This window comes from Charadrius vociferus, unplaced genomic scaffold, assembly GCF_000708025.1.
Source record: "Charadrius vociferus isolate BGI_N301 unplaced genomic scaffold, ASM70802v2 scaffold282, whole genome shotgun sequence".
NCBI lineage: Eukaryota > Metazoa > Chordata > Aves > Charadriiformes > Charadriidae > Charadrius > Charadrius vociferus.
In genome coordinates, this window is record NW_009647731.1 from 3,708,456 (window position 1) to 3,724,649 (window position 16,194).

Consider the following 16,194-nt stretch of genomic DNA (forward strand, 5'->3'; position numbering starts at 1 on the left):
CTGAATCCCTTTCAGAGGGGGAATATATTCTCTCAGGCATGGCGCTGTACTCAGACCAAAGACAGAGATCTCTGAAGTACCCTTAGATGCTCTCCCAGTTCCCCAAGGTCCATCATCACTAGGGTTTTAGTCATCTTTTGTTACTAAAAAAGAGATGATACCTTTGAAGAGTTTTCAGTAAGGCCATACTGCTGGGACAAAAGCTGTTCACATGGTTAAAACTGTACCAACATAGTGACGCCACTGGCTTTATCATCTCTGATTATACTTGAGGCCATGCAATTTAAGTATATTTCAGGTCAAGGCATTTTCCTCTGCATGTTTGAGGTAGCAGAGGAAGATGAAAAAGGTGACAGCATTTTAGAACAGCCTTGTTTCTGCAAGTGTCAAAATTCATGCTCTAATGAGTGTTTCTTCTCTTGTCTTCATTTTCTCCGTAGTCATGAAACCCATGGTGTCTACAGGTGCTGCCAGGGAAGGCAGCTATTTCTAAGGCATGCAGGATTTAGATTTCAATTTTTCTTCCAAATTCCCTAGGGAGAAAAGATGCTGACAGAGACATCTGAAAATCTAATTGGAGAAGAGCTTCAGCTGCTGTTCCCCCAGTGTTTTTCATTTGTCTTGGCCTTTCCTGTTTTGTTTTAAAACCATTTGAACTGGAAATACATTTCCCATTCAGTAAGATCCGTGCTGTAACACTTCTCTGAAAATGCCACATTTTGAAAAGCTGACATTTAAAATTCTAGCTTAGAAAGAGAGAAAAAAAAGTCAGGAAAACCAAGAGACTGTATTTTGACTTGTTCTAATGTTTCATCTGTGCTGGGTAAGAGCATGGGCAGAATAAGACAGAAAGAGAAGGCAGGTGAGCCAAAATCAAAACACTTCCCATTCAGCCCACACCTGATCTACATCAACCCCAGCTGGCTGTCTCTCAGGCAGCTCTCCACAGCCATTTGCAAGTAGCTGTTTAGCCGAGAGAAGTTTTGTTTTGCAACAATTTGATGCATATACATACGTCTTGCAAAAATCTCTCCTGTTGCTTTTTTCAGCTTTTCCTTGTCGTTTTGGCAAGATTGGGGTTTTCTGAAGCTTTTAAGCTCGATTAGAGCAGACACAAAACTCCCTGCATTACTTCTGCAGCCACAGCGAAGCACTTGGATGCGATCAGCACCGAGCTACCTTTGGGCAGCCTCTCCGGCCTTCATTGTAAGACGTCTTTAATGCCAGTGCTCTTAGGCATCAAGGGAGAAATTTGCCAACTTGGCTGCTCGAGGTGATATCTCTGCATTCAGCTCCTGTGTTTTAATCACACTGAGCTAGTCAGCAACCAATTCCAATAGCTGAAAAAAACGAAAGTACTTTTGATGGATGTTTTTTACCTTGTACAGGTATATGCAATATACACAAACTTGGATATCACCTGAAGTACACTGAAATCTCGATAAAGGCTTTAGTCCAGCCAAAGACTTAAGCGTATGCTGAACTTTAAGCACCTGAGTATTCTTTTTAGCCTGAAAAGAAGCCCTGGGAATTAAAAACAAGTTTCCCAAGGCCCCGTATTATGCCCTTTACCTCTACAAACTTTGATACTAAAATGTAAATCAGAAATTTACTGTTTTCTAAGGGATTTTTGCATTAAATGTCCAGGGGGTTTCCAAGCATAAACAAAAGATTCTCCTCCCTCCTACCTCTCCAGCGCCCCCCAAGCCAAACGCATATTTTTCATGTATCTCGCCAAAAGCATGGAAGTCCAGAGCATGCACAAGACTTGGATGCTTTCAAAAAACTCCAGGAAACTTTCAGCCTCAGGGTGTATCAAGAAACAGTGCATACACTTTGCAATGATATTTTTCCATCTTGAATACTTTTTATGCAGCTTTCAGTATTTTGGTGTATGTGAGACCCACCTAGCAAGATTCTCTCTCAAACACTCCGCCTGAATCTTGCCCAGAAGGTTGGAATAGTGAATTGTCCTTATTGAGTTCCAGTATTTGTATCTAAATGGAAGTATTAAAACAATGAAACACAGTTCAAGGTTTTTAATTTTGCCTCCCATGTTTCAGATTTAAATTTTAAGTCTTCAATTATGCACCAACTAGTGTGTCTTCCTTACAGACGTTGATAATAGATTTAATTGTCATTTGCAAGAGACAGACACTGCTGTTATTGGATTGTCTTCATGGATTAATGTTTTGTGCTTTCTTTAGATTAACCCTTTTCCCTCTTTGGCATTTTCCTGTCACTATCAGAAAACATCCATCACAGATATTCGTTGCAACTGAATATCTACTCATGGAATAACTTTAGTCCAGGTCTGTGTAAAGCATATGCTGAATTTTAAACAGATATTCAAGTCCAGCTTGATCAAATACTGAAAAACATGCTTTCCTGTCTAACATCCTGCTTTCAGAGAGACACTCTTAACTTATTAAATCAGGAACTGATTATAAATGTGTCTTTTATCAGAGCAAATAGCTTGATACTTTTCACATGCTTCTTTTTCTAAACCAAAACAGTTAATTATACTAATCAAATAATTCATTCTGACTGCCAGTTGTGCCAGCTAGTCTCAGCTATGACCTTTTTCTACAGGACTAGATCTGTGCTCCCCAGCAATCACTAAGTACAGCCTCTCCAGATTATGCAGAATAATTCAACTTGTGTGACTGGAGGTGCATTAGAAGACTGTAGCGCTGTGTGTCATCATGAAGGCAAGGTCAACTTTCATACATTTTCATGGAATTTCAGCAGTGAATTTAAAAATGCATGAAAGGCTCTGATTTCTCCTAACCAGTTTGTCACCATCAGTAACACAGAAAATGCAGTTTTAATTCAGATGACAGTGGTATGGGGGAGGGGGACGTACTGATCTTTCGTCTGTGCGTTATTAACAGGAATGTGGTGGTGTTAGTAAGATAAACAGCCATGATTCAGCATGTGCGTTGAAAGGTAGGATGAAGGTTTCATATTCCTGTAATCATTACTAACTAACTTGTGATATCAAAAGAGAAAAGACAGTAGGATACCACGAAAAAATACAGGCTATGCTTTTAAGTACTACTAGCTTTGCATCTTTAATTTGGGTACATCAACAATCAAAACAATTCTAATGCTAAGCTCATCTCCAGAGGCTTCAGCTGAGATGAATGCTGAATTGCACCAAACAACAGTGCTGAGGAGGGAAATGCTAATAGTACTGTCCCCCCAGCAGGATCCCCAAGCTCACTAAGTGCACCTGAGACGCAATGTACCTTGCACAGCCACTTATAAAGATTGTCATTACAGAAAACCATAGTGGTCTTTAGGAAATTAAAGGCTCCATCTGTATATTCACACGGTAAGAGAGAGTTCTCTGGCCTTAAGACCATTCAGCACATAAGTGAAAGGTATGGAGGGCATAAGGGAGAAAGCAAAGCTCTATTTTCAAATGAGGGAATAAAAAAGCAGAAAGGTTAAGTTTCTTACTCAAGGTCATGCAGAAAGAGCTCAGAGTGCAGTTCAGGAATGAGTTCAGATTGCCAGAATTCTAGCCCATGGCCTGAACTGGAGCAACAAATGAGCTTTCCCCACACATTAGTCTAATCCAAACATCATATAGCAGCATCAAGTAGTCAAAAGTAAGCCAAAAATCTGCTCTCAGTGGAATGACTTTGTCAAGTGAGAACCGAGGCAGCCCTGGAAAGTCAAAGACTTTTGGCTGTCATTTTATCAAGATAAAAAATAAATTAGAGGAAGCAGTTTCTCTGTGAATTATCTGTAATGAAACAGCCAAAGCCCTGAACCTTTCTGCCCTGAATGTCTTTACCGTCCATTTCTTCAGCAAAGATGTATGAGCAATCAGATGAAACAAGTTTGAAAGCCATTGTGTTGAATAGCGTTGTTCTGGAGGCTGCAGCTTTCAGTGTCTCTGCTGAAGCAGTACAGCAAGCACAAGTGTCTGATGTTCATACACACAACTCAACCACACAAATAACAATTGGGTTTGTGACAGGCAAGAGATCTACATGACCATCTGATGAGGAAGGCATGCAGAAACAACACCCACTTAATAAAATTCCTCTATTTTCTACGACAGAGCACCAAAATATGTCAGGGTGATTTGGCTGAAGAACTTCAGTAGGAAAAAATGCTTTGGAATTTTCCCTTTTAGGTTTCTTTTGTTGCTGAGCAAAAATAAAGTAAGGATTCAGGTTGTTTAGGTTGAGAAACAACACTGTTGTTGAATGCTGCAGTGTGAGGGGTACCAGCTGTGGGTCTGTGCACACAGCCCAGGCAGGACAAAGCATTAGCCTTTAAACTGGCAGCATTTTGAGGCATTGGGAAAATTTGCTTTTAAGCATAACTAGTTTTCTCCTGTGCTGCTGTTTAGTGACAGAGATGCTGCTCTTATTCTGCTTAGCTCAATGGAAATTTAAAAGCAAAATTACCAGCGTAAGTATGGTGGTCTGCTTATTAACTGCGTCCATTTTGCTTTGTACAATGGGACCTATGCTAATTATAAAAGGAAATATTGATGCCTCCTGTCTGTTGTCACCCAGTAAGAGTATCAGGATGATTATACCCAGATTAATAGAAGAACTAACCTGGACAAACCTTTCCAATAACAGAACCAAAGATATTGAGAGTGCAAAGTGACTTTGCAAACAGTTTTTAAGAAGTCATACAGAAATCCTAAAAGGTGACAGGAAAGTTAGACCACTTTGGAATGCATTCTTACATTCCAATCATTTAAATATGTTTTTGCTTTTAATGATATTTATATGCTGCCAGATATAAATGCTTCACGGGAAAATTTCATGTGATTCAGGGTCAGAGAATCCTGGCTCTCAGAAATCAGCAATACTCTACACTGGTTTTGGTGTCTGCCCCCTCTTCACTGGCACAGACTTTGGTGATTAGTTACCTTTTGTGTCTTCTTCAATAGCAGAACACTTCTGAATGCCTTGTCCTTGTTTTTCCCTTCAGACATCTTTTACTGACATTGTGTCATTGTCAGAATGACACAGTCCCGGCCCTCAGCATCACCGCAGGCACAAGCAAGCTCTACAAGAAACCCCTGTGCTGTGGTTCCTGCTCCTGAATCCCATATCTGAGTGAAAACAGTTTTTTACTGCCTCCATTTGCCTCTCCCTCCCCTCTTAGCAAACACCTCGACTACAGCAATGCAGTGACTTTTCAGGGTCTCCAGTGAGCCTGCCTCTGCAGTTCAGTCTTCTTTTCCGACCCTGGTGGGTCCTTAGATGGAGCAGAAAGCCCTAGAAAGATAATAGGAGTACAAATCTCTAACGAAGTCTCCTGCGTTGGCTCACCAGCTCTTTACCTTTTTCTCATCCTACAGGTCAAGTGGAATATAGGCATGAAAAAAAGAGAGTTGAGAGGCTGCAATGTGTGGAACAACCCTGCAAAGCTGAAGGCTTCAAACTGTCTCAGAAGGATACAGGAGATGTTAAGATGCAAGGGAACTACAATATAAGCAAAGACTGCTGGTTTTTTACATCCTAAAAGATACTGTGTGACATAAGCTAAAGGAAGAGTTCCCACCAGTGTGAAGCACTTAAAAATATTGGTCACCGTTCCAGGACGCAACGGTTGAATAGGACTTATTTTCTTCATATGCCATTGGGAAAAACTGCGCATGCACACACAGACATATCCAGCTTTTTTTAATTTGCCTGATGCCTTCTCTTCAGCAAAAATTGAGTGGCAGGTTCTGTGGATGTTGAACATCCTGCGTTGTACTATGCTGTATACCTGCGCAGGGCAAAACTAAACAGGAAATGGGAAGTTCTTGTTTTGCGATAGCTCTGCCTTGTTTGCAAGGGAAAGAAATTTCCCTTTCAGAAGCTGGGTTGGACTAAATCTCCAGAGACCCCTTCCAACCTCAATTATTCTGTGATTCTGTGAAACCAATATCTATTCTATAAAAGGGTGGTTGTTCTTTTGCTGCGTTGTTGCCCGCTTTAGGTACTGGAAGGCCTCAATAAGATCTCCCCGGAGCCTTCTCTTCTCCAGGATGAACAGCCCCAGCTCTCAGCCTCTCCTCATAGGAGAGGTGCTCCAGCACTTCCACAGAAGTGCTGAGGAAAAAAAAAAACAAAAACCAGGCAAAAAGATTTTAAACCTTTTTTTCTAAAGATTCAGAAATGGAGGGAGCAGAACAGTGAAATACCAAGTTAAGTTACAGATGTAACGAAAACACAGGCTCTGATCAGAGTCTAAATCAGCTTCACATTTGCAATCAATTTCAGACTTAATGCTGATGATGACATCCTGAGATTTCATCCACAAATGCCTAAACAATATGTACCAGCTTGTGTGATGGAGGCAGATCTGCACATCTGCTTTTAGCCATGTTTGGTTGAAAGTGAGTCACAAGTAAAAAGGGAAATTCAGTTTCAAACACAGCAAGAAGTCAAAAGTACAGGTAAGGGTGGGGATCGGGATTCAAACCTGCACTCTCCAGTTCTACTGTGAAATTCCCAAACCAAACCAGTTCCCAGTTTTTTTCAAACTTCTCCCAGCGATTACCTTATGCACTACAATACTCTTCCAGTCTCGTCATCTCCACACATCATCCATTACATTTTAGAGCAAACTCTCCCCCAGCTGCACCGTGGAGCTGACTGACTTTATCCCACACTCTCTTGGTTTACCTCTTCATCACTTTGCAAACTCTTGTGTGGCATGAATCAGACTCAAATACACCCGTGGGGCCTGGGATGCAACATAAAAATAGAGCCTACCTCTTCCAGTTGCACCAGGAAAGTGACATTGTGTCCTTGTTCAGCTGTCAGTTTGCCATCAGATGTGATTATGCGAAGGCCCTGTGGGGCTTTGCCAGGACATTGCTGTGGTTTCGCTGTGTACCGTTCTCTCACACCATCCGTGCAGTTATTAGAAACAACTTTCCGGTATCTGCAAAGGAAAAGAGAATATGCAAGATGCTAACAGGGTTAATTGGGAGCAGGGAGGCATTTTTGAGGTTTCTTTAAACTAAGGAGACTGGAAGAAAACAGATTCCCAAATATATTTTAGCATTTGTCTCAGCCAAGCATTCCTCATGTGCCTAACATTTGAATAGTTCATGCTGTTGTTAATGGCACATATTATTTTCCTGCATAGCACACCTATATACCACATATGAATAAAATGCCTAAACCAAAATTATATGATGATCTATGTTACGTGTTCAATAACTATAAAGTTATAAATCAATGATGTACACATCCAGTATGGAATTTTATTCAATTATTATACTGTTAAGCATAGTTTAACAGCTTTTCTTACATGCTCTCCACTTCTCATCAGTTGTGAGGCAACTCTCTCTAAAGATGCCAACCTTGAGCACTACAGAAATGCGACTTGAAGAAAACAGAAAATTCTGCCTATCTTTGAGCATACGAAATGCCAAAACACAGCTTGGGTTTCTTTAATCACTTGCATCAGAAATGAAGTTTGAGGTCAGTATCTTAAACTACATCTTCCATTGACTTCCAAGAGGGCCAAGGAATAATCAGCAGTCAGGCTAGCTGCCCATTTATTGCTTCAGTCCACATATACATCCGTTTCATCTCTTTCCTCTCATTTGTTTTCCACTTATTCTGCCTTAACACATGATTTTAAAAGGAGTCTTCTCAGCGACTTTAATGATTTGGCCTTTGCCTTACAGTTCCCACCGCCAAGTTTCTTTAAGGCATCATTTTTCAGGGAAAGGTCTGGACCATACATGATGAAGATCTAGAGGGCCAGACTGTACACACTAACACCTCAGTGAAGAAGAGTTCCCAAAGGCTTCAGCCACCTTTGAGGCACCTATAGTAAATGCACTCTTTTTTGAGTTAAAGTCCATATGAGTGCTCTAGCTAAATAAATTCTAGTGTGCCACTTACCCAGTGCTGTTGAGATAACTCTGTCCAAGGCTACAATCTTTTGACAGGGAAGATGGGTTATACCAAAATGCTGGTAAACACTGCCCATTGCTGTGACGTTCATATCCATAATCGCTGTTTTAGCATTAAAAGAAACAGGCACATTAAAAAACAAAAGAATAAATACAGGTGTTAGCTCATGCTCTCTACTATTGATACAAGTTTTGATTTTCCTCAATCTGTTTACTAGGTTTTCTGATTTTTAATTCATATAACAACAGATTCTTCATCCTGCTTTATCTTTTTTTTGGGGGGTAGATGTACCTTACATATGTCCTAGTAGAAACGAGCAGAACCAGACAAGGTAGTTCATGAGCTATTACATCATCTTTTCTCCATCCACAGTTTAACAGTAATTCTCAGGTTGAGCTCTAGACTCAAATATAATAAAAGCCAGAGATCTAAGCTATGTTCAATCACTGCTGTCTCAGTCACATCTTAGAAAGGTGAAGTCCTAAATAGTTAATTGTATGTGAAAACTATATCACATGAGCTGTAGAGGAAAATTTACAGACCTGAGAGAGCTCTCAACTGAAGGTATTTACAACATCTTTGGTAACAGAAAAGGCAGCTGCGGTCTTCAATTCTATTTTTGTTTGGAAAAGAAATGCTACCAAAAATCATGTGTTAGAAACAATGAGTCAAACTGTAATCTTTTGTCCCAATTTGGGTTTAGCTATGACTAAATTTGTTTTGGTTCCACTAAAAATAAACAACAATTCAAATTGGGTTTGATTCCAGGTAAACAAAGACTCTATCAAAATTGTTATTGTGGAACAAATAAACAAAGAAAAAACCTCCATTCACATGCGGGTTTCCTCTCCAGTCGTTGAGTAATGAGGACTGTTTGGATGGAAAATCATTCTTACTACTTTTACTAAGCTTTCTCCGTATCCCATAATGGAGAAGTTAATGGGATGACATTTCTGAGAACTGCTATACAGAGTCCCCCAACTCCATTCTGATGTTCCAGTTGCAACATGTTCCTTGATCTTAAAACGGCACTTCTTTGCAAAGCACTTTTTTTGCTTATTATCTTTAATATCTTGCTATCAAGTACCCTGACATTCTAAGAAAAGAGGATTAGGGCAGCATTAGATTATGTAATTAAAGGCTCTCTGTATATGCAAAGAAGCAGTGTGTGGTGGTCTAAGTCTCAGCAACTGGACTCAGACCACAGGTTACAGAGGGCCATGTGCCTGCACCACCAGCAACTGGAGTGACTGGAGTGTGCGCATACTGTGGAGGTGAGCACCACACCAGGCAAGCCAGTGACTAGGAGAAAAGACTTGGGAGCTAGGTGCTGCCATAAATCTGGGCTGGATAGTAGGTCCATGAATTGGCTATTGGAGAGGACAAGAAGTCTTGGGGAATGGCTACTGGTGTAAAGCCATATAGGTCTGGACCTGCTCATGAGGAGACCTGTTATGTTTGTCTATGCATGAGGCAACTGGGCGTGTCCAGTGTCAGCAACTGGGGAGACAAGGCATCCAGGGGCCAGATACTGGACAGAACTGGGTGTCTAAAGACCAGGTAGTGGTGGGATCAATATTGTATGTATGTTTACAGTGCACATATTTTCCACAAATGGGATTTCACGTTCACTAACCAGAGAGGGGTACAGGATGAGGCAACTGGTGTTTGTGTGACTGCTGTGTTTGCTGTTTGTGCTCATCTGTGTCGCCAGCCATGTACGTATACACATATGTACTGTGTGTGCATGCATATGTGTGCCTATTGGGAACAAATGCTCAACCTTGCTACTGCTTGGGGACATAGAGCTGCAGATACCTCACCTCTATCAGGCTACCGCATTCAGCACCTCCTAATAGGCAGCAGTGCGATCAATGATATTTGTAGAATAATATTAACAGCAAGAAGAACGTGTAACATTATGAAGACTTTTTTTCCATATGTCTTTTTCTTTCTGGACCAAAGCATGATGGCTTAAAACAAAAATTTAATGAATCACTATGTTGTGATTTAACCCCAGCCAGCAGCTAGAATCACACAGCCACTTGCACAGTTCTCCTCCTTACCCCTAGAAAGGCAGGGAGAAGAGGGAGAAAAGGAGGGGGAAAGGGAAAGAACAAAACCCAAAACTTGTGGGTTGAGATAAAAACAATTTAAAAGAACAGTAACAGAAAAGGAAAAATAATTGTAATGACACAAGTCACTCTCACCACCAGGTGAATCGGTACCTTCCAGAGCAGTGATTGTGGATTTCCCGTCTCCACTCCCAGCCAACCCACATTTACATACTAAGCATGACATCTATGGTACAGAATATTCCATTGGGTATTCTGTTGTTCTGTCTATGCTCCTTCTCAGCTTCTATGGCAAGCTGAAAAGAGTCCTTGAAAACTATAAACATCCCTTAGCAAAAACAACAACAATAAGCATTATTGACATTCCTTTCACAGCAGTCACTAGAAAGAAAATTAACTCATTCCCAGCTGAAACCAGGACACACTATTAACAAATTTTAAGAAGATATGAGACAAAGAAAGAAAAAGGAGAGAATATTCTGCAATGTATTTTGTTATATTTCTTATGCTTATTATCAAAGGTGGGACACTGTGAAGAATTTTGTCACTGCTTTTTACTCCTGCCTGCAACTTTTCCTTCTGAATCAAGAAGAAAAAATATGTTTTGAGGTAATCTAAAAAAAGAGAAATTAAAAAGCTGACACTAAGCAAAACAAAATTAAAGCTGCGTATCACTTGGGAAAACTCCTAAACAGCTATTAGACTGCACAACTGTTCCAAAGGAACATTTTGTCCGCTGTGTGCTTGGGATATCTACAACAAGTAATTGAGAACATACTCTAGGAAACAGCAATGAAGTAGATGACCTAAATGGTCTTTTCCTCAGCTTTTTGATTGAATTTTCATCAATCTATTTACTCAGATGCTAGTGACTGAATGTTGCTTAATTGCTTTGGAAGCAACAGCCAGCCTATTCTCCCACTGCCATGTGCTTCTCTAATCATCCTTGTTGGAATAAGAACACTATAGCTGCAGAATACACTTTATAATGAAGAATAACATCATTATGATTTGCTTAGAGAAAACAAATATTTACATACAAGTGGGACTTCTGTATTTTTGTAATTCATTTGTCAACACTCCGCAGCACTGTATTCCTAAGTTATCATGTGTCACTAATTAAAAAGCTGTAACACTGTACACACACAGTTCTGTAATCAGTTAGGTGAAAACAAAACCAAAACAATACAGTGAAATCTGCCTCAGAAAGGATCAGTACCCACAGTCCAATTTGATGCAGTAGTATCAGTCTGGGATTTCTTACTATACACAAGTCTAGACTCATGCCATAATTTTGGTTCCTATTAGTACCTGCACATCTGGACAAGTCAAGCTTGACTTAACTAGGTTTGACTATACTTGGATCATATTTCTCAAAGTCAGGAGAATGAAATCATAGGATTTTCCACAGCAGAAATAGTTCTAAGCACAGAAGTTTCACAGTGTCGTTTTCAGACTTGCAAATCGTCTGGCTCATTAAGGCCCTACAGAAATATCATCCCGGTAAATGACATGAATTGCTGTTCCATATCTCTCTACAGATGCACCAGCCACCCGTTCACCTCCGCAGTCTTGGAGTCTAATGAATTCCTTGGCTACAGGCTGTTGCACGCGGAACACTCATGCTGACAACAAATTGCTGCCTACAATTTGGCACAACAGGCTTTGTAGCAATCAACAAGCATTAGCATCAATTGGATTGCCATAGCACGAGCCAGTATAGCAAAATCTGGAGACAGGGAAGGCATCAGCTTTCGACTGCAATCAGCTAGCCGAGTCATTGCCTGGTAACTGGGAATTGGAATTTGCATATTTTGATGATATTTTGTCCCTGCCTGAAAAGAACTCAGGTGAAATAGATAATGTACCTATCAAAAAAAAGAGTGAAGCATTTACCAGCAGGGATTGTTTTATCGGTATGAAGCAGCCTATCATCTGTCTCTTGCCAATGATGGTTTTACCCTAGCCACTTTTACTGGTTTAGACTGGAATCTTACTTGTATCAGTCAAGTAGGAGTGCAAGTCCTTCTCTGCAATTACAGACAGATACGAATTAATTCCAGAAGTTCTGTGTCCCTGCTCAAAGCTTACGGTAAAATACCTTATCTAAGATTATTTGCAGCACAGGTAATAATCAAAGGAAAAGAAATCCTTTAAAGAAGTTTGTAGTTTGAATACAGATCTGACAAACATACTGTCATGAAAGAACTGTAAATGCACGCCAAATTATTAAAATCCCACTGTTTTAAGATATAGAAATAACCAGTTAAGTCAGATGAGTGGTTGCCACTCTCATAACTTCTAAAAATCAAGAGATGGCTTAACATGTAACCACAGGACTTCCTTAACACTAACAGCTTCACCCTAGTCAACTCACCAGAAACAAAAAATGCTACTTATGGGTTTGTATGCTGTGCTTTGCAGACTTTTCAGACATTAAACAAGGTGGAATTGAGATATCTGTGATCACAGTCACCTTTGTTCTGCAGTTTCCAAAAGTCCTTGTGGAAAAAAATAGCTGTGGCCACAGCCGTGGAAAAGTCTTACCACCTTTTTATTCATTTAATACCATTGTCTAATATTGAACTATGATGCAAATGGAGATTTGTGTTAAAGGGGAGCTGTGCTTGCTTCCCAGTTCTACAGGACCTGACACGGGATTTATCTCAGAGAAGGATGGATTCAGCTGCAGTTTGAGTTATAGATCTATGAAGGCATATGATTATAATTGCATCACAGTATTTAAGTCAAGCTACACCAACTTATGTTAATAGGGAAACTAAAATCCCCAGAATATTTCCAGTAAATCCACACCTGGCAGATATCTAGGCCCCTAAAGATACAGAAATGCACTGTAGACTTTGCATAGTGAATCTGCATTCTCCACAAGAATTCAAAATGAACTAAAAATTCATTCAAAATTACTGTTCTTTAATCAATCAAGCCTACCTCACCCCAAAGATAAAGCTAAGTTAGTTAATCCAAGGGTGCAAATGGATGTGTATTTCACAACTGGCACTTGCACGATTGTCTAAATTGACGAGTGGTAACACACAAAGCCAACAGAGTGTAATCACATTCAGTATCTGCCTTCTTTCTGCCTCCCTGCGGTTTGTCAGGACAGTTTCTCGTGATGCCCAACTCTGATGTTTTAGCGTAAGAACTAAACCTAGCAGGCAGGTCTGTAATTTAAGTGCCAGACAATAAAAAAAGAGCTAGCCAGACCCTTGCTGATATCATCAGTGAAAGAAATAGACCTGATTCTCAATTGCACTGAGGCTCCTCTGTGCCTCTCTGGCCATCCAAAGCCACTAGCACCAGTATCAACAGGCTCATACTTCCCACGGAGGAGCGAGATACGGGAATACTGATAGAAGAAGCCCTCAGGATTAATGACAGCGGGTTCAGAGGGAGGACTGACAGTAAGACACTTAACTCAAGTTTCTATTAAAGGCTCTGGGAGACAGGTAGCTGAAGGATGAACACCACCAAAGATTTCCATCTGTGTCTCGGAGGTGTTTCTACTGAAGAGATATTGCCGTAATAATACTCAAACGGCAGGAAGGAACACAATGTAAGGAAACTGGGTAAATTAATGCTTTAATAACACACAAGTAACGGTGTCATCCATTTACCCAAATCAATTAAATGAAGAAGGACAATCTCGTTTCCAGGCCGTTGCTAGGACAGGTTTGCCGAGGGCTTCCCCACTATTCCTGAAGCACTATTGCCCTCTGGCTGCAGCCTCAGCCCCTGCACCGAGCACAAACAGCCCTGGCCCCAGCTAGTTTTGGTTCTAGCCCATGGTAAGAGATGTCTACTGTCAGAAGAGTTCAGCTTCCCAAGGCTAGAGAAACTACAGTCATTTCTAATGTCATTCAGTTTTGCTGCTGTGTAATATAATAAACAAATGTGCCCTTTTCTCTGAGAAAGAACTACCACGGGCTGAATACAGATCTGAAATGAACCTGGAGTTCTATGATATTACCAGTAGAAGAAATACCCAAAACTTTATAAAATCTTTATGTCTTTTATAACGGGCATTTTTTCCTTGAACTCATAAAAAGGCACTAGCAGGATCAACAACACTAATACCTTTTTTTTTTTTTTTTTTGCTTTACTTGACCACACAGATTTATTTTTTTTACTCCAAGCTCAGACAAGCTTAGATAATAAAATTTTCTCCACACAAATTCAGTGTTTAAACAGCAAAGAAAGTCCTAGTCTGACTGGGGCAGGGATTGTTGTCTTCTTTAATTCTGTATACAAGTCTGGGCCCTGTAACCATTGATGCTAATATAAAAAGCCACCGAGTTTATGTCAAGATTGCAAAATCAAGTGCAGTCAGCTAAAGGGCTTCTCCCTGCCTGGGGGATAAATGCCCCCTTCAACCTCCCTCAATTAAGAGCCCTTCACAGTGAAAAGCGAAACAGAGAATACAAAAGCACTGCTGAAATGTCATGAATGAGGATGATGAAAGTGCTTCTTTTTGTAGGAAGGACCCCACAGAGGACATCCTTCCGCAGCAAGAATTTGTTCACCGATTTTCCTCTGAATGCCTCTTTGGACCAACTTCTGCAGGGTGCATTGGCAGTGCAGAGTTCAACAAGGCAGGCACTGCATGCTGCAGCGCAGTGGCAGCTTTGCCTTTCTCAGCGCTATAAAACTGGGCTGAGAAATTCAGTAGAGCCAGCAGAATTGTTTTTTCTTCTTGCCATCTCTTTTCTTGTTCCTTGATAAACCTCTGTCTCCTGTTCCCTGTGGCTTTTCTGTCCTTCTTTGGCAAATCTATGTAAAACTATGCTCCTGACTGTATCAAGTAGATAAATAAGTGATGAATATTGCTGGTAAATATTTCTGAACTCGATGCTTAAAGCAATGTTTCGGTCTATTTTTCCTCAGAGGTGGTGGGAAAGGAAGCTGAAATGGATAAAGTAAAAATCCAGATCTGAGGACTGTAGGAATAACAAGAGCTCAGGAGAGGATCGTGACAGTCTGCTCTAAACCAAAACTGATTCCACGAGAAGGAGGAAGGCCCTCCTAGGTCAGGAAGGCTTTTATCAGTCAGCTTAGCACAGAGACCCGCAGGATTTTTAAGGGTATTATTCTCAGGCTACTTTTAACAAGATGACTTTCGCAAAGTCCTAATTCTGCCTCTTGCAACAGATTTGAGGTGTCTTGTTGACGTGTGTGAACTGTGAGCGTCTGTCATACGTCCCCCACCATCCCAGCTTTCACAGAGATTCTCTCACAACCCAGCAGACCTTTTGGAGAAAGTTTCCTCAGAGTGAACGTAAAAGAAATAAAAGCATGCTTCCCCCAACAAACGTCACCGTGGTACTTTTGTTCTGTACCTAGCAACAAAGTTTTGTATTAGCAAACCACACAATCAATTTTAATGAAATAAAGACACGCACTCTCAGAGAGAGAGAAGTTCTGGAAGGAAAGCATATTTTTCAGAGGTGTTTCATGAGTAAGTGTAAGGGGTTTAACCACAAACAGATTGACCATGAGTCAATCCCATCAGTTATTTTCTTGAGCCTGTGCATGAGCTTGGCACAGCTTTGTACTGCACGCTCTACAAGAGGGTCAAAATCTTTGCAGGATTTCTTTTCTATTCATGTTTTTTTTTTTTTTTTGTGGTTGACTGCTATCTTTTTCACATTACTAGAGCTATGTTAAACGATTGAAATTCAGGACCTTTGGGCACCTAAACGATGAACTATACACAGAACTGCGGTATCTTCTACCTAAGAAAGAACTCACTGGAAGATGGGGAAATCATCAGGAAGCCATATTCCCAAGTATGCTCAAAATTGGTATTGCTTGGTGGAAGAAGATTTACTTTTTTTGACACATGAAAAAGCCTCCTGTGATTCTGGGATTTTACATAGAAAAATGGACAGAACTACAGTTATGGGAGGGTGAGAAGGGAAACGCTGTCAATTTCCATAGTCCCGGAGTGAACTTATATAGCAAGAAACAAAATATTTATGAGATGAACCTCTTCAGGTTGCATGTTACAGATTCTGGGTTTAATTAATAACGTGGCATAGATCTAGCTGGGTGAGGCACAAAGGGGGTTTAACAGCACTGCCAAAACCCCACCATTTCCCTCTTCTGAGATACTCAGGACTGCCTCAGACTTGGAGAAAACAGGTGATAGAGAGATTTCAATAATGCGGTTCCCTGCCTTTTTTTTGTGCAAATTGCTGTGA

At 40.5% G+C, this 16,194-nt stretch overlaps 1 protein-coding gene across 1 annotated transcript in view; it reads right to left on the reverse strand.

The window, feature by feature from the left end:
- SORCS1 (sortilin-related VPS10 domain containing receptor 1) overlaps window positions 1-16,194 on the reverse strand; it is a 209,801-nt gene that overhangs the window by 33,418 nt on the left and 160,189 nt on the right. The window contains exons 17-18 of the mRNA XM_009881624.1: window positions 7,890-8,003; window positions 6,744-6,915 (exon numbers count right to left, since the gene is read on the reverse strand). Of these exons, the coding sequence (XP_009879926.1) occupies window positions 6,744-6,915; window positions 7,890-8,003 (286 nt within the window). The remainder of the gene's footprint in view (window positions 1-6,743; window positions 6,916-7,889; window positions 8,004-16,194) is intronic.